This window comes from Dipodomys merriami, unplaced genomic scaffold (assembly GCF_024711535.1).
Source record: "Dipodomys merriami isolate MVZ:Mamm:240054 unplaced genomic scaffold, mDipMer1.0.p SCAF_15, whole genome shotgun sequence".
NCBI lineage: Eukaryota > Metazoa > Chordata > Mammalia > Rodentia > Heteromyidae > Dipodomys > Dipodomys merriami.
The window spans coordinates 10,098,828-10,123,274 of record NW_027202826.1 but is presented as its reverse complement, the minus strand read 5'-3'; the positions used below and the strand labels follow the sequence as shown (position 1 = coordinate 10,123,274).

Below are 24,447 nucleotides of genomic sequence, written 5' to 3'. Positions count from 1 at the left end.
TCTGACTAACAATCCAATGGGTGCTGAGATTCCATGCTGTACACAGAGCCTCCTACAGGTCCGGCCCTTCCAGTGCTCCTCCAATCTTAATTTCTCATTCTTGTCTCGGATTTTCCAACCCTGGATTCTCCACTATATATATCATTCTCAGGGATTCATTTCAGGAGAAATGAATAAGGCTGCAGGGATTTAGTAGATGAGAGAGTGAAAACAAGCAAAATATGCACTATAAACATTTTCTTTACAAAACAAGTTCACTTTGTTAAGCTGAATATATCAAAACTCATCAGTACATAGTAACACACATGTTAATTAAGAAAACTAATTGAGATCAGAAATTGTAACAACATTAATGCTGATCATGACTGGGTATTTGATCATCGATACACTTTAATAAATATAGGCATGTGTGTGCATGTATGCACATGCATGTGCATATCATGGGTCACATTTAGAGCCAAATGTAAATTACTACAATCCTACAAAGAAGCATACATAAATCAACAACGTGAACAATGGTGTAAAAATTACCATCAGATCAAAATAGCTAAATTTAAACTAGTTTCACAGCCATTTTCTCTACAATTATAACGATTAATGTGGATAAATATAATTAACAGATAATATATTTCTTTCTTAAGCATTCTTTCATAATGCTCCTTATCTTTATTCCTAATAATGACCCTTGTCAGAGATAATGAGCCTTAAGTTTAAACAGTTACAAATCTTAAATAGGAAATAATAGAAAGTTCACATTAATCACATAGTAGCTAGCAAAGGACTTTCCGTCATAATAAACACTTATGTTTCTCTGTTAGATTTACTTTGATACCATCTCACTATTGTTCTATGTCTTACATACAACCTGGTATCAAGTGACCAGTTATACTACTTTGTGAGAGCCTAGTTATTTCAGGAAAGTCACCTGACTACAACCCATACCTCCAAATCCTTTGGAATGATAATTTAAAGTAGATTATGGAAAACAAGTTACTAAGGAACATTTCCATCACACAGAAGAGTGATTTTAGCTGTGCTTGGCCAAATTCTACTTATGTACCCAGGATTTAGCTGTCCTAGGGCACATTCCACTTAATGTACCTAGGATTTAGCTGTCCTAGGCCAAATTCCACCTAATGTACCAAATAACTACAAGAAAAGTATGTTTCCATCCAGTCCATGTTTCTGGGCTCAATTCAGTTTGGAACATTCCTTGCATACCTGTCTCCATAGGGGGAATGGACCTCACCAAGTCATTTATTTTTCCTATCAAGAAGACAACACAGCTTATGAACTTGTCCCAGTGGTTTAAAGTCAGCTTTAGTCCTGAGCATCAGAAACTTGTCTAACTCTGAGATGAAACAGGAAAAAGGAGGAGCTATACACAGACAGAAGAGTGTCCTAAGTAATAACATTCCAAGGAACACTACCTTTAACCACAGCAAAAAAACAAAAAACAAAAAACAACCTTATCAAGGAGTCTGCAGTAGTAGAACTGCTGACATTTCTATAGACATTTCTTTGTGGTGTAACAGAAGCCCTCATCAATGCTTTAGGCCCTTCATCTTAAGAGGAAGAGCTTTTGTTTTATTTTCAACCAGCAAAATTTGGTGTTACCTGTAGAGTTGGTGTGACAGATACAAATTTTTAAATGTTAACAAATAAAAGCTTCCTAAGATAGTCAGAAGAGTAATCAAAGTTCTCTAACAATGTCTCAACTTTCATCTCTCCAAGTCTACCACAAGGCAAGTATCAAAAGAACAAAGATGAACATGGCAAGTGAATAAGATTCAAATACATGTGACAACTCAACATCTAGATACCATGTGCTCTTCAACAGATTCAGGCTATGTGGAAATCTATACAAGATGCTGTAAATAAAACATACTATACTTTGCACTATTGTGAGAAGACATTTGACCTAAGCAATCTAGATGGTTCCATTTATTTTCCCATCCTCATTCTCTCTGAAATGAAAAAGATAACTGAATCCACCACTTTTTCCTCATCTATCACCACTACTGTATTCTTTTTTTTCTTGAGACAGAGTCTGACAATATAGTCCAGGTTGAGCTCAAACTCAAGGACTTTAGGTCTCAGTGCTAAGATTACAGGCATATACCACCAAGCCCAGTCCTCTGATTTTTTTTAACCTAATTCCTATGTTCTTGTAGCTCTAAGGACAGACACTATTAGTATTCAGCGCTTGAAAGAAGTATACAGAAAGGTCTATGAAATCACAAAATAACAAGTGCTTAGTGCAATTTATTAATTGCTTGGTAAGCCAATGCTCCTTTCTAATTTTACCTTCTTCCATTTTGAAAATGCAAAGTCACAAATATAAGAGATAAAAACAACATACTATATTATAAACTGTTCATAAAAGTGACTATAAAAATTAAACATACAGCCGGGCGCTGGTGGCTCACGCCTGTAATCCTAGCTACTCAGGAGGCTGAGATCTGAGGATCGCGGTTCAAAGCCAGCCCAGGCAGGAGAGACCGTGAGACTCCTATCTCCAATAAACCACCAGAAAACCGGAAGTGGCGCTGTAGCTCAAGTGGTAGAGCGCTCGCCTTGAGCTGAAGAGCTGAGGGACAGCGCCCAGGCCCGGAGTTCAAGCCCCATGACCGACAAAAAAAAAAAAAAAAAATTAAACATACACATACATAAACATATGTATACTATTTCTGATCAATGAATTCAAACCAAATCCAAAGACGTTCCTAGAAGCGAACTGTGCAATCTCTTCAAAATAGTATATAAGACTGAAGCTGTTTCCTATATCTCTCAGATCTTCTACCACTGAGCCACCTTCCCAGCCCATCTCTCAGATCTTCTGCAGTTGTATTTCTTATTTTCTGCCTTTCAATTCAACAGTTCATTAAACATCTATAATATGTCACACTCAGTTCTTAACACTAAAAATGTAGATAAATTACTAATGGTGCTAATCTGGAGGCACTCACAGTGAAGTTGGAAAGAAGATAATGTACCCATAATTGCAATAAAAGGTGACTGGTTTAACAGTGAAAGAAAACAGGGTGAAGTTGCAACACAGAGTGGAAGCATAAAAGACAGCAGGAAAAGGCTTCCAGAGGAAATGAAGTTCAAAAGAGTTCTGGAGAAAGAAAAGAATTTAGCCAAGCAGCAGAATACTCAGGTAGAAACAAGAGCAAATGCTAAGGCAAAGAGGCATGAAACCAGGGAGTAGGTGGCCAGAAACTCTAAGCAGCTTTGTATTTCTCATGACTAAATGAGACGTAGGAATGAAAAAAGGGCATAAAGAACTCTGTGTGCCAACAGGGCCTGTGGGTGGCCAGATGCCGCTGGAAGGTCCAACAAAAGGGACAACCTAGAAACCGCAACTTAAGTGACAAGGTGGCCATTCAGAAGGTGTGAGGAAGTACAAGTAGGTGCTATTTCCTACACATTCTTCAGTCACTTACCAGGAATGCAGTTACTCCTGAATGCCTACTCCAGAACTATTCTGGGGCTGCCACAGGTCACTGGACCAGGGAACAATTTGAAAATTCAAAGTACCTCTGGAACTATCCATGTCTATCTCCTGGTAAGCTCCAGAGTCACAATCTGCTTTGAATATGATCCTAGCTAGTTAGACAATTCCTCTGACAGCGACATGGTGCTTGAGACAAAATACTATAACTAGAAGGGCAAAATTTGGGCCAGAGGCTATCTTCCATCTATGACTGCTCCGAAACAGATGTTACTGATAAACAGCAGAACAGAATCAGTCAAATGCAGGTCAGTTGTGTTGTATTTTTCACTCAAAGGTCCTATCAGAGAACTCTGAGTCCTACAGACTTTGGTACCTTCATTTCCTCTCATTATCACACATAAAAGCATTGCTCTACTCAGCTAATAGACACTTCAATAAATAAAATGTTGCCATCTTGTCTTGTCTTTGCCACATTTCTGATCTTACATCCCTTCTGGGATTTCTAGGATTTTCTCAGGAAAGCAGCAACTGCAATTCCAGCAGGCAAGAGGTGTGAGTCAGATTTTAACACATTTCTCTACTGCTCTTCCTCTCCAATGGAACAACTCATTACAAAGAATGCCATCTGAAACCCCAAAATAAAGAATACACAACATTCATTTCTACCAGCTGAAGATCTCTCATTTCCAACCCAAATACCTTATCCTGAAATTTTTTGTCTTCTCCAGCTTTTTCCCCCACAATCCAAAAAAGGCTAAACCTATTCATTTCCAATATTCATACCATAAAAAGTTTTTTCCCTCCCTTTTCACAGCTAAGTTACCAAATACAAAACAATCACTTTTCCCACTCAACAGACCATTTCCATCCATACCAGCTCCTTCCCAGAGAAAAGCCACCATTAATCACTCTGTGATAAGGATTTTTACACATCCACATTAGCTTGTACATTTCTTAAAAGCCCAGACCAAGACTCCCAGCTTAAATCCCACCTGGGATGCAGACAGGGCTGTACTAGTACTATGAGTTAAATAAACCCCTCAAGAACAATAGCCATTTGCCAGCCAAGAGAGTTTCTCAACCAGTACTCTCATTCATAAGGTACCCACAAAGCCCTCGAGGCCTCTGCAGACTATGAGTATTTTTAAGATTTGTTTAAAAAGTTAAGGGTGCCAGGGGCTCACACCTGTAATCCTAGATACTCAGGAGGCTGAGATCTGAGAATGGCGGTTCAAAGCCAGCCCGGGCAGGAAAGACTGTGAGACTCTTATCTCCAATAAAACCACTCAGAAAACTGGAAGTGGTGCTGTGGCTCAAGGGGTAGAGCGCTCACCTTGAGCTGACGAGCTGAGGGATAGTGCCCAGGCCCAGAGTTCAAGTCCCACTACCAACATATCTATATCTAATATATATATATAGATATATAGATATCTCTATATATGTATATATATATAGATAGATACACACACACACACACACACACACACACACACACACACACACACACACACACACACACACACACACACACACACACACACAAATTCTTTAGCTGGGCTCTGGTGGCTCATGCCTGTAATCAATCCTAGCTACTCAGGAGGCTGAGATCTGAGGATCGCAGTTTAAAGCCAGCCTGGGCAGGAAAGTCCGTGAGACTCTTACCTCCAATAAACCATTAGAAAATAGAAGTAGCGCTGTGGCTCAAGCGATAGAGCTCTCGCCTTGAGCTGAAGAGCACAAGGACAGTGCCCAGGCCCACAAGTGACCAAAAGAAAAAAAAAAAAAAAAGGAAAAGTTAAGCCTCAAAAGATTTTCAAAAAGAAAACAACCAACCAAAGTTAGAGAAATGACTAAGCCAGAACAGTATACATGACAAAGTTCATACTTTTTTTTTTTGCAAGAAAAGGAGAATGCTAAGTACCTGCAATATGCTTCCAAACCCACATGATATATGTATCCTGAGATTTCATTACAATATGACCTGGGACCAAAACTTATTTTTTCAAGCCAGCACTAGTAGCTCATACCTGCAATCCTATCTGCTCAAGAGGATGAGATCTGAGAATCATGATTTGAAGCCAGCCTGGCCAGGAAAGTTCATGAGACTCTTATCTCCAGTTAACTACCAAAAGCTGTGGCTCAAGTGGCAGAGCACTAGCCTTAAGACAAAAAAGCTCAGGGATAATGCCGGGGCCCTGAGTTCAAGGCTCAGGATCAACATAGACACAAAAAATTCACCAGTGTGAGAGATCAATGACATGTTTCTGAACAGGACATTCTAACAGCACTGCCACACTATATAAAAAGCTGGGACAGAATTTGACAGGGCAGATAACTTGCTGACATATAATCATGAAGCTGAGACTATAACATGCCTTTAAGAATGGCATGGATTACCAAAGGCATACATCACAGATATCCAGAGAAATAATTGAAACCAAACAAGTATATCCAAACAACAAACAAGATGGAGCCCTGGAGCAAAGACTATGTATTAGAGAGCTAGATTCCATCTATCAAATGAGATGACTGGGTCTGAAAAACACTTCTAACTTGATTGTGCATTCCTAGCAGTTAAAAATAAGCATCAGGGGCTGGGAATGTGTCTTAGTGATAGAGTGGTTGCCTAGCATGCATGAAGTCCTGGGTTTGATTCCTCACTACCACATAAACAGAAAAAAGCCAGAAGTAGAGCTTTGGCACATGTGGTGGTATGCTAGCCTTGAACACAGAGAGGCCCAAGGACAGTGCCCTGGCGGAATTCAAGCTCCAGGACTGGCCAAAAAAAAAAGCATCAATAGCTTAATTAATGAATAAACACAATGCACTGATATATAATTATACTATGTACATTGTAAACACAAAATACGAAAATTTTTGAAGAAAAAGAAAGATGAAAAAGAAAGATGAAAAAGAGAGATACAGGCCTTCCTGTACCTTCCCATACCCAGTGCACTACCAGCAGTTTCCTGTAGGGCTCACCCCTCCACTCTAGAATCAATTTTAGAATACTGTAAAAAAATACAAAGTAGAGGTAACTGCTCTGGAAAAGGTGCTGAAATACTTTCTTCCCTTTACTACTGCAGATGTGACCACCATGTCCACAGACAATCCATTAAAATTTGAACAACAAAAAGTCAGAGAATGGGGAATGCACAAAAAATCATGGAAGCTTTATCCTAGATGGTGAGAAGAAGCTATAAAGTGTGAACAAACCAGAAGCCAAATTAATTTTTGTTCCTTTTTTATTTAAACGATGTCTCCTAAAATTGCTGTGGTTTACAGGTTTGATGCTTTAACTCATGTGTTGTTTCTGGACACAGGAAGGAGCTAGGTAGTCACTAAAAGACTGTCACATAAATAGCCACTTACCAGCTTACCTGGGAGTGTAATGTTGAACAAATAGTAAAGAATGCCAATTTTGTTTATTTTACTACTGATAAACTCCCTGAGGAAAGGAGAAGGCTAGTCAATTTTCTGAACACTCAACCCTTAATTATCTATACCAGTAGATCAGAGAAGAGTCAGAGAAGCCAAAATAAATATTTTTTTAAAAAAATCAACTTTGTAAAGAAGACAGATATTTAGGCATAGCCTGACATTTTTCCTTAAATTACACAGTGGCCACCAGCCTGAAAATGGTAGAGTGCTGAGGTCAAATACAAGGGCTGTAGAGTCAAGGGAGTGAAATCTAAGGGCTCACTTGGTAATTCACTAGTTATAGAACCTCAAGCAAGTTATTTAACCTCTGTAATTTTCCATTCCCTCGTCTGTAAAATGAGGAAATTAATACTACTCTGTAGGTCTGTGGAAATCAAGTGATAGAAAGCACAATACTTGGTAAATCCTTAACAAATGTGTATTTAGTAGAGTTTAAGGACTGGATGGAATCAGGAGGGAAAAAGAACCAAAGGGAAAGCTTATAACTATGGTGAAGAGTTTTGTAAGGTGATATAAAAGTCATTTCAAGGAATGATTGCTGTTATTCTAAAATTACCTGAGGAACAAGCATGTTTCCTAACTGCTTTTTTTTTTTTGCGGGGCAGGGAGGGAAATGATCGTTTTTAACTGGGTATCTATGATAGGAAAGCAAGAAGAGAACGTTGCTTTGTTTCCATCTAAGAAGGTTTCCCTCCTTGTGTTTCTGAGAACTGAGTTATCCGTCACACAGGTAGAAAACCCTGGCTCTGTGTGACAGAGGCTGGTGGGGCTCTGAGGCCAGTGGAGAAGGCGGAGCTCACACATTACCTGCGCCCAGTGGTTTGTAAACACAATCATGCATGTTTCTGGGTCAACTCCTTGCAGGCTCACTGCCGGCTGGAGTTTGCTTTCTGTCGAAACTGATGACATCATAAACCTTCAATGCTTCTAAGTCATATTTAATGTTCTCAAAAACGTGATAAGCAGTCATTAACTTTCAAGCATCACATCAGAAATGTAGCTTCTTCTGTTTTCATGGTTACCTTTAGAACCTGTAATGACAATAACACAAAGTATATCTTGTTATGTTCATATGCTAAGTAAGATGCTAACTGTTAAGTGTAAATCAAAGATAGGTATTATAAAGGAGACGTTTATCCTCAAGTCTTTTTATTTTCTCTTATCTTGCTACTAAAATATGAAGCTCTATTCACATATTATGTTAAGTATAAATCAAAGATAGGTATTATAAAGGAGAAGTTTATCCTCGTCTTTTTATTTTCTCTTATCTTGCTACTAAAATATGAAGCTTTATTCACATATTAAACAATTGTTGACTTTCTTCTTTCCATAGATCCAGGCACAGTTCCCCATTATTATACTACATCACTTGAGTCCTGTTTCCATAATTAAGCATGATATCAACTATGTTTGTAGAGTTTAAAAACAGTAATAAAGAGCCATGAGTTGACAGAAATAAAATGGCTTAACACTATTTAGAAGAATTATAAAACAGCAGTCAGACTCCTGGGCCCAATGTGGTTGAAGCTTTGGTTGTTTTTTTTTTTTTTTTTTTAATTTTAATCAATGACTGTCTGATGAAATTGAAAGCATCTCAACTTGTGGTTCTAAACTAGGTGAAAGTTTCTAGCTTTTCTGAAGAATAATAGAATCTTACTAAGTCAGTTAGAAATGATCTACCAATGGCTGGGAAGGTGGCTCAGTGGTAGAGTGCTTGCCTTGCATGCATGAGACCTTGGGTTCCATTCCTCAGCACCATATAAGCAGAAAAAGCTGGAAGTGACGCTGTGGCTCAAGTGGTAGAGCACTAGCCTTGAGCTGAAGAGCTGAGGGGCAGCACCCAGGCCCAGAGTTCAGGCCCCATGACTGACAAGGAAAAAAAAAAAAAAGAAATGATCTACCAAAATAAGCTGGTGCTTTTGAGGTGTAAGTACAAGGTAGCATATCTACAAATGAAAGGTGAATTATGAGGATAAAATATAAAGGAACCCTTACTGCCACAGTTTGGCAGGAGAAAAAGGAGTCATGAGCAAACACCAAATACAGCCCAGGTATGTGGTACTCTGACAGAAGCAGAAAGATAGAGGCAGTATCTCCCAGGTTCATCAGCCAGGAAAACACTGGGCAGAGTTCAGAATGTGACTTCCTTTAGTGCACAGACTGGAGGAAGTTCAGAAAAAAGTACTCACAATGACCAGAGCTGAAAAACAAATCTGTGATAAAAAATTTGCAGACGTGGGCCAAAACAGGGGCATCTGTGTTCAAGTGGGTGACAGGAGGATACCACAGGAGCCCTGGGAACAAAAAGTGTGGAAGGGAACCTGACGTGCTGAGTCTGGGCCAACTTACAGGTGAAGCTCTTTGTGGGGAGTAGAGTTAAACATGGAAATAGTTGAGGAGCATTCAAAACAAGCCCTCTCCTGCATCAGGGTAGGAACTATTCAAGATGGAAAGGATCTTCCAAAAGTATTTCTAGGACACAAGAACAGAAAACTTGTAAGAATTAATAATTTTGAAAAACTAAATTTAAAGAAAATAGGAGAGAACTAAGGCACATAGAAAGAAATGTCTGTGAGAAAGGCTACAGAAATCACATACTAGAAGAAAATGACTTGTGTAGATAGATATATATGTATGTGTGTATTTTATTATTAAAAGACTATTTCTGAGAACATGCTAGCCCCTTTTATTCAGACAATGTAATGATAATAATGAGGAAAATCAAAGTATTCGGGTTTATCCCAGAGATTGAAAACTTAAAGAACTTCTTGAGATTCTTTGCAGCCCCAGGATTCTAAAATTCTCTTCAAAGGAAGGAGAGGAACATGTACACCCAATTGGCTCCAAATCAAAACCTTTTAAAGATGCTTCCTAAAACCCTTTAAGTTAGGTCTCAGAAAGAATTTATAAATGATCTTGAGAAGAGAGAATGCAGTTGAAATAGGATTGATATCTTAGCCAATGTCATGAATACTTTTGATGTAAACAGAATGTTAAGTCTGTAGGTTCCCAATCCAGTACCCCTTCTTAGAAAGTTAGATTCTTCATTCTCCTGACTATAATACAACTCCTGCCCTATTTTCTTAAGGAATTTCTATCTTTTCTAGAAAGAAACAATTCATATCACTTTTTTTAGACCAAAATGCTTATCCAATTGCACTTTAGAGACAGATACCTGAGGATTCACAATGTATAATTTATACAGAGAACATAGTATAACGAAAACCTGGGCCAGGTGCTGTGGCTCACAGCTGTAATCCTAGCTATTCAGGAGGCTGAGATCTGAGGATCGTGGCTCAAAGCCAACTTGGGCAGGAAAAACCAGTTAATCACAGAAAAAGTTGGAAAGAGTGCTGGGGCTCAAGTGATAGAGCTAGCTTTGAGCAAAAAGGAGCTCAGGGACAATGACCAGATCTAGAGTTCAAGCCCCAGGATTGGGAAAGAAAGAAAGAAAGAAAGAAAGAGAGAAAGAAAGAGAGAGAAAGAAAGAGAGAAAGAAGAGAAGAAGAAAGAAAGAGAGAGAAAGAAAGAAGAGAAAGAAAGAGAGAAAGAGAGAAAGAGAGAAGAAAGAGAGAAGAGAAAGAGAGAAAGAGAGAGAGAGAGAGAGAGAGAGAGAGAGAGAAAGAAAGAAAGAAAGAAAGAAAGAAAGAAAGAAAGAAAGAAAGAAAGAAAGAAAGGAAGGAAGGAAGGAAGGAAGGAAGGAAGGAAGGAAGGAAGGAAGGAAGGAAGGAAGGAAGGAAGAAAGGAAGGAAGGAAGAAAGGAAGGAAGGAAGAAAGGAAGGAAGAAGAAAGAGGGGGGGGGAAGCAAGCAAGCAAGCAAGCCTGGCAAAGAAAGGAAAAATAAGACAAGTCAGACAAGCTAAGCTTGAGAAAGGAAAAACTATGCAAGATCTAAGCAATGAAAATTGTACTGAACACACCCAGATGCCAAAAAGCCAGGCATTTCTTTCTATTCCCTGTCTCTTGCTTCCGCATTAGAGTATTCAAATACTGCCCCATTCCCGGAACAATATAAACTGAAGTAATCCTACCACCAGAAGAGATGGATTAAGATGCATAGTTCCTCCAGCACCATGGTTCCTCCAGCACCAGCTCTACATTGACTGCATTTTCCTCTTATCAACCTTTACTTTTTTCTCTTTCTGCAGCCATTGCAAGCATTTTATTAAACTCAAATCACAAGAACCAAGTGAAGAACAGGAAGAAATCAAGCAACAAGCTGGGACAGGCTGAAGGGGGCAGTCAAAAGAATGTATGCCTAGGCCAGGATCATGGAGTAGCAGACACTTGTCTTGCCCACCTCTCTCAAGGTAGGGTATATGATGCTGACGGTTTACAATGAAGCTTGCCACTCTCGGCGAAGATCCAACCCAGTGCTTTAAATTTCATGCCTGAGAGAAAGCTCTACAGACCATTTAGACCTTAAGAAGTGATCTTTTTCTTGTTTTAAACAAACCACAGACACTAAAAATTACCCAAAGGACTCCGTTTACAACAGTGATGGCACATGGTTTTAAGGTATGGTTACTATTACTGAATTTTTTGATGGGAGGTGAGAGGGCAGGGAAAAGATGGCTTGTCAAAATAATATATATGACAACTGGATATTTCAGCACAGATCCTACACTACAAAAACGAAACTGCCCATACTGTTTCTGAGGATTTGTATTTTATTAATATTATAAAGAGAAATATCTTCCTTTAATCACCAAAGAAAATATTCTATTAAATATTATTGAAGATGAAATAACCAATATAAGAATCATGTGTTTTTATTTGTCCTTTTTTGAAAGGACATTTATATTTGACTATGCAGAAAAATATATGCTTCCATATCACATAAGTATAAAATTTACAATACAATCACACAAGTTTGAATTCTAGTGCTCTCAATCACACCTCTTGCCAATGTAAAACTTTCTTCAAATTCATTCCCAGACAGTCTAATTTCACATTCTTGGAAAGCTGTAGCATGTAAGAAAGTTATACATGTGTCAAAATCACATTTCTTGTGTGAACTACCAAAGAATTCTATTTTAACATACCACACTCCCACAAGAAAACAGAACTTAGATAATAAACATTTTGGCATTTACTTACATATAATGTCATACTATCCTCCCTCCATCCTTCTAAATGTCCTACTATCCTTCTATTTTTCTATGTATTTGAAAATAAATACATACAAATTTTTTTCTTAAAAACATCCTTAATGGAAAGAGTTGTGCCAAAGGAAATCTTTATTAAAGGAAAACAAGTCATATTTGAAGGCCTACTGGAGAGAATCCAAGAGCATAAACAATTTGAAAAAGACAGTTGATGGAGCAAAGAGAGAGAAAAGGTGGGGTCCAGGGAACAGGTAGGAGAGGCTCAGGGGTAAAGGAGAGCAAAGCTGGGTCTTTTCACAGAGTGTTACCGAGTCAGAAGGAATACCTGGAACTTGACAGGAAGACACTGGGACTCCTTTCCCACTTCTTCATCTGTCCTGATAGTTCTCTTGTTGATTTGAAGAAATGGCCAAAGAATTTAGGTGAGTTTGAAGCAAAGACTAAAAGGTAAGGGCTAAGAGGTAGTATCTAAGTTCTCCAAGCCTGGATGTTTAAATATATAATGCTAGACCATGTGAACTTGAGCTTTGAACTCAAAGACAGAACATTGGGACTCTAATTCTAGCTCTCAGAGCTGTGATATCTTCAGCAAACAAATGGGGCTCTCTATCTGGAACCCACTTAGGTAAGCAGTTAGGACTAAATCATTATTTCTTAGGTCTCTTCCAGCTCAAGTCATTATTTCTTGTACTTTATTGCAACTATTATACCAACTGGGGAGAGTTAATCAGATAATCATTAAAGAAGGATAATAGCCTTTGTATAAAAATCCTTGTAAGAATTCTAGTTATAAATGAGATTCCATCTGTATTCTTTCTTTACTATTAAAGCACATTTCCCTCAAGGAATCCACTGCATAGAAATCAACTGCTCAAATGTAATTTCATGAGTGAGTTTTTTTTCCTTTCCTGAGCAATTGTCAATATAAAAACTCATTGTTTTAAAATGCATACTGGAATGCCTTGAATTGTTTGCTCCTAAATACATTAAAAATTCTATTACTGTAATGTGCTTATCATGTAGAATTCATTCTAAGGGTGAAAACTCTTCAAATATTAGGAACACCCAAAGAGAGGTGAACCCTATGTCCTCAATTACAACTAATAGCAGTTGGGGAGGGGGTTCATTTTGAGTCAAACTACCTCAGATTCTTCTCACAGCCTCACAAAAATCTTATTAATCCTAAATCCTCCTATGCTCTAACCCTTAGGCTCAATGTTCTTTTTCCTCTTTCACAGAATTGAGTGACAATGCTGAACTATGGAAAGTAAAGCATGCATCTAATGGCACCTGATTCACTTGATCCTTCTGTGTGCCCTCATCATACAAGAGTCTGACCTGGCCAATCTGTTGTACAATGTCTAGTATCTCAGTAAAACAGTCTTGTTTTCTTCCAATAACTTCTGTGCATGAAGAAAACTCTCTCAATATACACATTCTAAATGGCTCCAGGCTTTGAAAAATGCATGCTTCAGAACAGTAACAAGGCTGCAAAATACTGTTAATAAGGCCCTGAAGTAATCCTACCATGCTTTATAGCTCAGTTTCATATGAGCAGGCTACCAGCTAGTTATATCCAAGTGCCATGCAACTGAATGGTTAGCAGCACAGTGGAGAAAGATAAATCAAAATTAATATGTAAATTCATACTTGAAATTTGTTTTAAAACTCATTTTTAAGATTATTTAGGAAAATAGCATATCAGATGCACTACTTCAAAAAAGTTTAAAAGCCATTTCAAAGATGCATTCGGGTAAAAAAACATTTAAGAGTCCCAAAACACAGGCTAACAGCCAGTTCTGATGCTAAAACTATTATTGCAGGGAATTGTGAGGTTTTATGAGTTTTATGACAACAAAAGTCTTGCTACTAATAGAGAAAATGAAATCATAGATAAGAGGTCTGTCTGAGACTGTCCTGTAACCTCTCTTACTCCAGAGATATCATTTTAGCACTGTTTAAATAGTCAGCAACTACACATCCTACATATTCATCAATGGCAGTTTGGATATATAAATTATATGCCATTTCTAATACTACATCACAATTTTTTGTGTTTTTAAAAAGATGTAGTCCCGGGCTGGGAAGGTGGCTCAGTGGTAGAGCGCTTGCCATGCATGAGGTCCTAGTTTCGATTCTTTAACACCATATAAGCAGAAAAAGCTGTAAGTAGCCCTGTGGCTCAAGTGGTAGAGTGCTAGCCTTGAGCTGAAGAGCTGAGGGACAGCGCCCAGGCCCCAGAGTTCAGGCCCCACAACCAAAAAAAAAAAAAAAAAAGAGGTAGTCCTAGCTGGGTGTTGGTGGCTCATACCTGTAATTCTAGCTATTCAAGAGGCTGAGATCTGAAGATAATGGTTCAAGGCCAGACTTGGCAGTAAAGTCTAGGAGACTCTCATCTCCAATTAGCCACCAGTGCTATGGCTCAATGTGGTAGAATGCTAGCCTTGAGCAAAAAATGCTCAGGAACAGTGCCTAGCCTAGGCCCCAAGTTCAAGAACTACAACTGACCAAAAAGAAAAGGGACATGGCAGGAAAGGGTAAGGTATTCAGAAAAACAGTAGACTTGTTTTTAAGAAGCTCTATTTTTAATCATTATTTTAATACTACTGCAAAATGATACTTATAGAATTAAATTTATGTAATTTACCTTCAGCCTAAGGGGTTCAATGCTTTGGTAATTTATAAAGTTAATGTTTTTCAAAACTTTTTTTGTGGTTCTACAATTATGTTCAGAGAAGGCTCAAAAGCCTCTTCCTTCAAGACCATTTCTAATGGTCACCTAAGGTTCTTGGTAATTTTTTTCTAGGATGTCTTTTTAAGAAAAAACAAAATCAGTCAAAGTAAGCACAGCAAACTACAGGAAGTGTTATATCCAAAAGAAGCATCCTGAACCATAGTTATACTTGACTAGCCTTCCCACACTTCACAACTTGTTTAATTTGGCTTTTCTTAGAGGGCTCTTTTGTATAAACTATAATCTACTTTTTCAGACCAAGATATACACTAAAAGCCAAAGATCATTACATATTTATAACTAAGTTAAATTTTCTCCTAAAAAATAGTATGCTTAAGCCAGGCACTGGTGGCTCATACCTATAATCCTAGCTACTGAGGAGGCTGAGATCTGAGGATCTCAGTTCAAAGCCAGCCCAGGCAGGAAAGTCCGTGAGACTCTTATCTCCAATAAACCACTAGAAAACCAGAAGTGGTGCTGTGGTGAAAGCGGTAGAGCACTCGCTTTGAGCTGAAGAGCTGAGGGACAGCACCTAGGTGCAGAGTTCAAGTCCCACAACCGACCAAAAAAAATGTGTGTGTGTGTGTGTGTGTGTGTGTGTGTGTGTGTGTGTGTGTGTGTGTGTACAGAGAGAGAGAGAGAGAGAGAGAGAGAGAGAGAGAGAGAGAGAGAGAGACAGAGACAGAGACAGAGACAGAGACAGAGAGAGAGAGAGAGAGTATACTCATTAACAGCAGATATGTTTCTTGAAAACTTCATTTTGCTGCAGGCATCATTTTGAGTATTTCTGAAAGCTGAAGAGAGCAAGAGGTTGCTTGCCACTGAATGGAGCAATGCTAGTCCTCAATGAGGGAGGTACACCCTTGTCCCTGTGCACAGAGATGTGCACATTGTAACACCCTGCATTCATTAGTTTATGCCTTTTCAGAGACTAGACAACAGAAAAAGTTCTGAGTCATTTGCTATTAAGCAGTACAGGAGACTAATTTCTGTTTGGGAGTTCAGAATTTAGGCCTCCTGCCCTGCTCTACTAAGAGATTGAACTCAAAGATGAAATTACTTCTATTACTTCTATTAACTAACTCCTCTATCTCAGAAAGAATGGCTTGTTGCCTGGGTGCTGCCATCCCCACCCACCATACAGCCTCCAAAAAGGGAGATGATACAGTGTCTTTTATATAGAGAAGGGGAAAGAGAAAACAAAAGCCAGGAAAGGAAAATCAAAAACAATGTTCTAAGTTGTTTTGCTTCAGATAAACTTTGCATTGGACATTATTTCTCCCTAGAACTGATGTTTCATGTAAAAAACAATGAGCAAGAGACGATGAGGATTCCTCCATCCCCCTTAAAAACATCCCTCGGAGCTAATTAACTTCAAATCAAAGGCATCGTGAAGAAAGTTGGAAAACAAGAGGAACCTGGCTACTTTGCTTTCTTTTATTTAAAAAATGCATGTAATATTAACACATACATCCATAATAATCCACCTCCATCCTATGCTCTAGAGAATTAACATTAGAAGAGAACTTCAACTTCCCTGGAGAATACATTCTGACATTAGTGCATAAGGCAAGGCATGAAAATTCTCAAAATTACGACCTCACATCCCTCAGCAAGCAAGAAATCAAAATATTTCTCATTAATTTGAAGAAGGAGTTAAAAGTTCAACAAAGCAGAAAGTATGTGGGTCAGTCTATAAAAAACAATGTGTATGTTCAAATACACAAATTACTTGAGCTGTAAGTGAACTTCAGTGTTTGATTTAGGGGGTACAGAAGTGGGGGAGACAAGGATTTATGCAGTGAGTGAAATGACTTCACAACGCTGGACCTTGTTTCCATATATACCAAAATGTGCACAAAAGTCTATGTACATTATATTTTCTGTTTTTATAAAGGATTATATATAAAAGGAATCAAATGCGGGTAAGCCATCCAAGAGACAACCCAAGTAAAATTAAAGACAGATCTTTTTCCATTAAGTAAACAAGTCTCTGTTTCTAAAATATTTTCAGTTTACACCTACAAATATAGCACATAAACACTGCCAATTAGAAATTCAGTTATAAACATTATACTCTCTGAAACATTTTTTCAAAAGTAAGAGAAATGATAGTAATAAAATAAGATCCAAATAAATATAAGTCTCTGAGTTTTAGGTACTCCTGATTATGCTAATATTTAAAAAAAATTGATGGAGAATTTGCAGTAAAAACTTCCAGCTCATTTCTAGGTTCTTTCTTGAGAAATACAGAGAAAAATTTTATTTTTAACTCAAGCCACAGTTGTTTCTAAGGCTTCTAAAATATGGATATTATATAAGAGTACTTATTTAGTACCAGGGAATACCTCACACGCCTAAATATTGTTTGTTGAGCAAGTAAAATTATTCCCTCAAAAACTGCCATAGTCTCTTCAGGCATGTATTCTATGAATGCAAGCTATAGAATAAGAAAAAGGTAAATGGGCTGCCAGAATTACATTTTATCTAATTATATCACAATAATATCTGTAGTCTAACAAATCAGTATTCTGTATTTATTGCCCTCACAAACCTATAATTACTCGCTGATTTGATCAAAATTACTAGTTGACTTGAGTAATTCACTCAGCCAGCAAGCTTTAGGGCAATTAGTCAAATCAACAATCTATCAAAATGACTAATATGTTTCTGAATCATGGATCAGACTCTCTATGATATCACCATAATTCGTAGATTCAGTCCCCAAATCTCAGTTGGGTTTAACTCCTATTTTCCTCATGATTTATATCTCTGTACACCACTGAATCTTTCCTCCCCCTTCAAGGGAATAAAGGAAAGGAACAACAAAAAACAAAGTGCAAAATTCAGTGAAATCAGATACTCTTGTTTCAAAAAAAAATAAGAGGATGGGAAGGAAGAGGAAGAGTGTTATTTTTATTATTGGGCAAGAGGAGAATAGTTGAGAAGAAAGAAACAAAAATGGTTTCTTACCAATCAAACCACTCCTGAGTGCCTCAAATTCCATTAAAGGCCACAATTCTGTTGACTTGATGCCAAATGTTTCTAAAATGTTCTTATCCAAGAAGAGTGTGTTTTTGAAAGAACAAGGAAAGCAATACATTTAAAGGCTGGGAGAAAATTTTCTTCCATTTACTGGGGTCAGTGAAACATCCATCATAGTGAGACGCAAACACCTCACAGAATAAAAGATCAGAGAGCTACTCAAGGAGGAGATCAAAGAGTCAATGCCTCTGGAGGAATCAAACAAGGAACTGTCTGAACAGATACCCCGGTGATTCCTCTCCTAAATCTAGCTTGTGTGATTGTGGGGGGGAAAGCACAAAGCAGAACATGCTATCCAGAAATCTGTGATTAAAAAGTAATTAATTCTAGTTTGGCTCCCTCTCTGGAGAAAGAATCTTTTCAAAGTCATTAAATAGAATAACCATATAATGAAAGTTTTTAAAAAGCAAAAATGTTCAAATTAGCTATGTGCACTCACTATAACTAGGCAATATGAAAGTATCTGCTCAGCATAATGATAACATACTCAGTAAATGACTGCAAAAGTATCAAAAGGACCTGGGTGTATTTAACTGACATTTTCAGATCTAATCTACCTGCATAAGCTAAAATACATTGTCCTATCCATTCCAGTCATATGGACAGTTCTAACAAGTTGTCATGAAAAGTTAAAGCAGGTAAAATTCAAGGTAGAAACAAAACATGTCCAGTATAATTTTAGCAAAATTATTTACCTGGTTTCCAAAATTTAAAAAAAAATACTGAAATAAAATGCCTTTTTTAAAGGGGAGAGGGGGTGGGAGAAGACTGGACCACAATCTTCTTTGTTTATCCCATCAGAGCTAGAATGACAGTGGGTGCCATTATGGCCAGGTAGGATTATAGTCTTGAGCCTTTATGCCAGTGCAAGTTTTAAACCTATCTACAAATATCTTTCTTATCTTAGTTTGATTATATCGCCTTATGACCCACCTGAGTTCTACTTCAGTTTTTCACAACCAAACATAGGTCTCCTTCAGGACATCTTTTGTTATTCATCAGTTGGTATACAGTGTGGGGCATGTGAATAAAATCTAGTCCCAGACCTCAAGGAGTGGCCAGCTAGGGGTGGGGGGGAGGTATCAGCAAGTGGTAAGGAGCCATTAAGGAGCAGGGTTGCCACTCCCTGAGCACTTGCTCTGTGCCAGGCACCAAACTCAACGGTGTTTATTCAACAACTACTCAGTGAAGTGGGGACCACTAATTTCACTTTGCAGATGAAAACACAGAAGCCTTTAGAAAAGTGGCTGGCCACCTGGCTAGCAAGAAACAGAGGCTGACTGCAAGGTCTGCCTAGGAAAAACAGAAGTCAGCTTGGACCCATGATTTTGAGAAGGGACTCTGAATGGCTTCCCCATGTTTGTGTAAGGACACATCTAACAGGGCAGCAGGAAGCAACTGGCCTAAGCAAATCAGAATATGATTCCCCACACAAACACCTGATTCCCTACAGTCCAACCCACCTGAAGGATCTCCATTTGTCTGCTTGCTTGCTTGCCTGTTTTTGCCATAAGGCCATCAACACAGTGTTACAGAACTTGTACCAATCAATCCAACTTTCAGGGAGATTAAAAATCTAAACTAAACTAAAAATAGGGGCCAGGGCTGTAGGATTAGGGGCAAAGTACAGCGAGTTATTATTTAATGTGAATTCTTTGGAGAAAAAAAGCCTTCCAGTCTTCTTGTACAGAATTCATTCAACATTTACAACAAATAGGAACTTGTTGGGAGTGCAGAACATCAAAGGGCTCTTTTTGGTGTTATATGTGCAAATCACATTTTCTACTAAAAACTTGAACTATGGCATCACATCTGGGAAAGTCTGCCAGGGTGCAGATGTCTGCCCAAGGGCAGGATGGAAATAACCTTCAAGTCAGAAGATACTTGCTCCTTCAACCCTGCTTGGACAAAGGGTTAATTGATTAAGAGCCAGGCACTGGTGATTCACACCTGTAATCCTAGGTACTCAGGAGGCTGAGATCAGAAGACCATGGTTCAAAGCCAGCCCAGAAAGAATGTCTTTGAGACTCTTATCTCCAATTAACCACCTGAAAACCAGAAGTGGAGCTGTGGCTCAGCATTAGCCTTGAGCAAAAAAAAAAAAAAAAAAAAAAAAGCTCAGGAACAGCACTCAGGACCAACCCAAAAAAAAAAAAAAAGAGTGATTGAGACACAACCAAGAGTGACTCACTAAAAAATGTGGTAGACTAATTAACATCTGAAGAATTTCACTTGAACTACCTATACAATTCTCCTAGATCAATAATGAAGAGTTATTATCTTATCTTCGTCTCCATAGATGGTAATAATTTTTATTTTTTCAGTAGTATAACAACCCGAGGCAGCACGATGGGATACCAGAGCAAAAGAAAATGAGAAAAACAGAGGCGGGGGGGGGGGGGGGAGGGAGTAGTGGGGAATCCAAGGCTCACCTGCTCTTAGACCCCAAGTTTCTGCAAGCAAGCTTATTTATTAGGTTTTGTACAGGGAAGGTTGCCAAGTGTACGTGCAGAAAACAAAGCATCTAAACTATTATTACAATTAGAGACAAAAAAGAGTTTGTGAGAAAAACTGGCTCCCTTATTGTTTTGAGAAAAAAGACTGCAACCTAGGCAAAATCCAAACATGCATTCCACTTTATCAGGCTTATAAGGGCTAGCTCTTAGCCCTTCCAGCATTACATCCTCTTAACCCTTTCCAGAGCTGTCTGCTTCAACCCTTCCACAGCCAGTTCTCAGTGCTGTCAATCTCTCAAACCTTTTCCAGGTTTCACAGCTCAGTTTCAGAGTTCCCTACATACAGTGGGGTATGAAATTTGCTAATTTTTTGCATTTGTGGGACCTCAGAATTAATCTTTTATCCTAATAGACAGTATTCCTAATTGTGGCATCAGGAAAAAACATAATGACAATACAGATATATTTTCGGGTAGTGTGCAATTAGAGAATCTATAGTTGGTTTCAAAAATGCAATTCATATTTATAAATGTAACAGTTAAGAAAATTTCATGAAGAGATTAATTGTACTCACAACAGAAGAGCTCAAGGAGTGTATCCTAATATGTGAATATTATCAAATTTAGCTTTATGTATAGAATATAATCTGTCAGTCAGAAAAAATTACTAATAGTCTTGTGATAATTAGAGAGCTTCAGGATCTTTCTGAATTGTTAGCTTTCATTTTTAATCATTACTTATCCAAAGGTGCCTCAACTCTGCTGAAGTGATAAATATGATGTGTGTGTATGTGTGTGTGCACGCGCGCACACGTGCACACGTGCATGCATGTGTGCATGCTGATAATAGGCTTGAAAAAGTAATCCACTAAACACTAATATATTCTTGTTCATTACTTATTCTAAGAGCAGAAACATACATGCGGGTGCACACATGCACACACACATACACACACACCTCTTGAGTCATACACTATACCAGATGTTGATTCAAAATATTTTTAAATGTCTCCTTTGATAAGGCAATTGTTCAACAATGTGAGGAGCCACTGTTCATATTCTGTTATTTCCTGTATGCACTTAACTTAGCAACTTAAAGTGTAACTATATGTGCTTTTCTGTAATTGTTTATAAAATACAAGATAGTATACTATTTTTAAGTCCAAAATAAAGTCATTAATCATATTAATCCTCACACCAACCCCTGCACCCCCACCCACCATACACATATATACCTGCCATGAATCAGATTCCACAATTTAGCTCTTGGTTTTATGAAATTTCTTTTAGATTGTTGTTCATATTCTCCATGCAGCATGGCCCCAGACTTTTCTTGATATAATTAAAATACAAAGCACATTCTTCTGTATTCAAATGAAAGATCTGTAACTTAGCAGGGTTTGGAATTTAAGACTAGAATAAATCAGATCACCAACAGGGCAAATAATACATAATTGTATAATATATAATTGTATAAGCACAGTAGTTTTGTCTTTAGAATTATGTACCAAGTTTTCTCTTCTCCTCCTCCTCTTCCACTTCCTTCTCTTCCTCCTCTTCCGCTTCCTTCTCCTCCTTTTCCTCCTCCTCTTCCACTTCATTCTCCTTCTCCTCCTCTTCTACTTCCTTCTCCTCCTCGACTTCCTCCTCCTCCCCCTTCTCCTCTTCTTCCTCCTCCTCTCTCTCTTTTTCTCTCAGGAAAAGTAGATTTGTCAATGGTTTATATCTTGTATAACTAACTGTCTGTCTACCTTAGGACTGAATTTATCACACAGAAATTATCTGATGACCTTCTTTCCACCTTACCTTACCCATTTTACTGAATTTCAAGAATTAAAGCATCGTAATAGATGCTTAAATGTATTCTCAGTTTCCTCAGGACTGAAAAACTTATTCTGTCAGCTGTAAGAATAGCTGGTTGACAACCATTGCCAGAAACTGCTCTCTACTGAAGAGAGCCACTTTACCCAATAGTACACCCTCTCTTTGAGTAGGGGTGAATGTGATCCCCTCTCTCCCCTCTGAGGGGCAATCGCTGACTCCCTGGAGGGCCATCCCAGGCAGTGGGTAAGACTTGAAAGCCCATCAGCATGCACTACACAAGCCCCAGGCTGATACAAGAGAGCAAACCTAAACCTAGCAAACACCTGCATTCAAATGCCCAGCCTGAATCTACCTCTCAAGAGGACATGGAAAGGATCTGGAAAAAAATCATATTAAGCAAAGTAAGCCAGACCCAAGAAAACATAGACTCCATGTTTCCCTCAGTTGGAATAATTAGTATATGTCTAGGATAGTGCTAGAAGAGGATCATAATAGCTCAATAGCTATGTACATATGATGATACAAGATGATGCTAAGCGAAATAAACTCCAAGATATGGAAACAAGAAGTTTTTCCTTGTTGTTGTCATTTTTTAATGTATTATGTGAAGTTATTTCTTTTTTCTTTCATTATTTCTTTTTTTCCTCCCCTATGGCTTATCCCTCTTGTCACTACATTTGGTTTTGGTACCCTGTGAATTGTATATATTTGTCTCAATTAGAGAAGGGAAGGGGAACAAAAAAATGGTGAGACAAAGGTGAACCAATGCAACAGCAATATTCACAAAGCAATATGCTGGAAATTAACTTTACAATTTGATGGGGGGGCACTGGGAGGGAGGGAAAATAGGAGAAAAATGAGGGAGGGGATAACAATGTTCGACAAGAAATGTACTCACTACCTTACATATGTATCTGTAACCCCTCTGTACATCACCTTACAATAAAATTAAATTTTAAAAAAGCTGAGAGACATGAACTGATTAAAAAAAAGAGGACATGGAGACTACTACCACTGTTGCTGTGGCTATTAAAGACCTTGAGGAAAAGTATTCTTTTAAATACTACCAGTCTTGGGGCTGGGAAGGTGGCTCAGTGGTAGAGTGCTTATCTCACATGCATGAGGCCCTGGATTCAATTCCTCAGCACCACATAAACAGAAAAAGCTGGAAGTGGCGCGGTGGCTCAAGTGGTAGAGAGCTAGTCTTGATCTGAAGAGCTGAGGGACAGTGCCCAGGCCCAGAGTTCAAACCCCATCCACAAATGACAAAATGAATAAATAAATAAATAGTATCAGTCTTGAAACAGGGAAATATCAATACCTCTTCTAGCCAAACCAAAAACTCCCTCAGGCAGCTTCAATAAACTTTGTAACTTCAATAAATATTTTCCAATAGTCAATCCTTTAAAATTATGATTCCTAGACCAACCTTAAGCATTAACAAGAGCTTTTCGTATTAGATAAAAGAAGCATCTGTGTATTTATATTACCATTTGAAAAGCAGTTATCCTTCACGCTAAGCTAGTAGGTGACTGAATTAAATTAAAAATAAATACCAACAACCTAGAGAACAAGAAAGATAAATTAATTCAGCCACTTGCTTTTTTCCTTTAAAAATAAACTCTCTTCAGGAGTGGGGTATAGCTCAGTGGCAAAACACATGCATGAGGCCCTAGATTTGATCCCCAGCATCAAAAAATACACCCTTTCCAAAGATTTTGCCAAGTATTCTAATCATAAAGGGTAGGAAGTAGGGCAGAAAAGGAAAGATTTTTGCTTCTACAAGAGCAGTTTTCTCATCTCCCTTTACCAAAAGGCTATTCTAAGTTTTAAAAAAAAGTATGTGTCCTATGCTATGTGTCCCTTTTATTTAAAGGGAAGTGTGTTTCTGAGAAAGTAGCTGATTTGTTAATATCTCTCTGATGCTTTCAAAGTACTAATCATTATGGTACAGCACAGAGGACATGGGCTACAGATCCAGAATTCCTCAGTCCCAGTGCTGGTACACCTACTAATAACTAATTTTAATGCTGTAGACATTAAAAATGATGGGTATCAAAACTTTCTATCAGGTGTCAACTGACTGCTTTTTACATATGTATATCCTAGATTTCCATAAATTTTACTCCAGAAAAAAATTGTCTATGAAAACTCAAAGAGCACTGGAAAATTCAATGACCTCACAGATGAAGCCTAACTGCTTGGGAGCCTGTGACCTGCTCCATAGATGGCCCTCCGCTTGAGCTGCCATTCCACAGGACCGCAGAGGGGTGTATCTGGACTGTTTCAGAAAGGGTCTGCATCTGCAGACATTTCTGTCACTTCTCACACAGCACAAGACTGATAGCCCACTGTCCTCGATGACAACTCTTCAGGGGAC

At 38.3% G+C, this 24,447-nt stretch overlaps 1 protein-coding gene across 4 annotated transcripts in view; it reads right to left on the bottom strand.

The window, feature by feature from the left end:
- Window positions 1-24,447, bottom strand: part of Fhip1a (FHF complex subunit HOOK interacting protein 1A) — a 195,819-nt gene that overhangs the window by 67,692 nt on the left and 103,680 nt on the right. For 3 of the 4 annotated variants that reach the window (XM_070022201.1, XM_070022202.1, XM_070022200.1), the window contains one exon: window positions 7,709-7,932. The exons of the other annotated variant lie outside the window; for it this stretch is intronic. In XM_070022201.1, coding sequence (XP_069878302.1) covers window positions 7,709-7,813 — 105 coding nt within the window. In that variant the 5' untranslated portion in view covers window positions 7,814-7,932. The remainder of the gene's footprint in view (window positions 1-7,708; window positions 7,933-24,447) is intronic. 4 annotated transcript variants of the gene reach the window in all.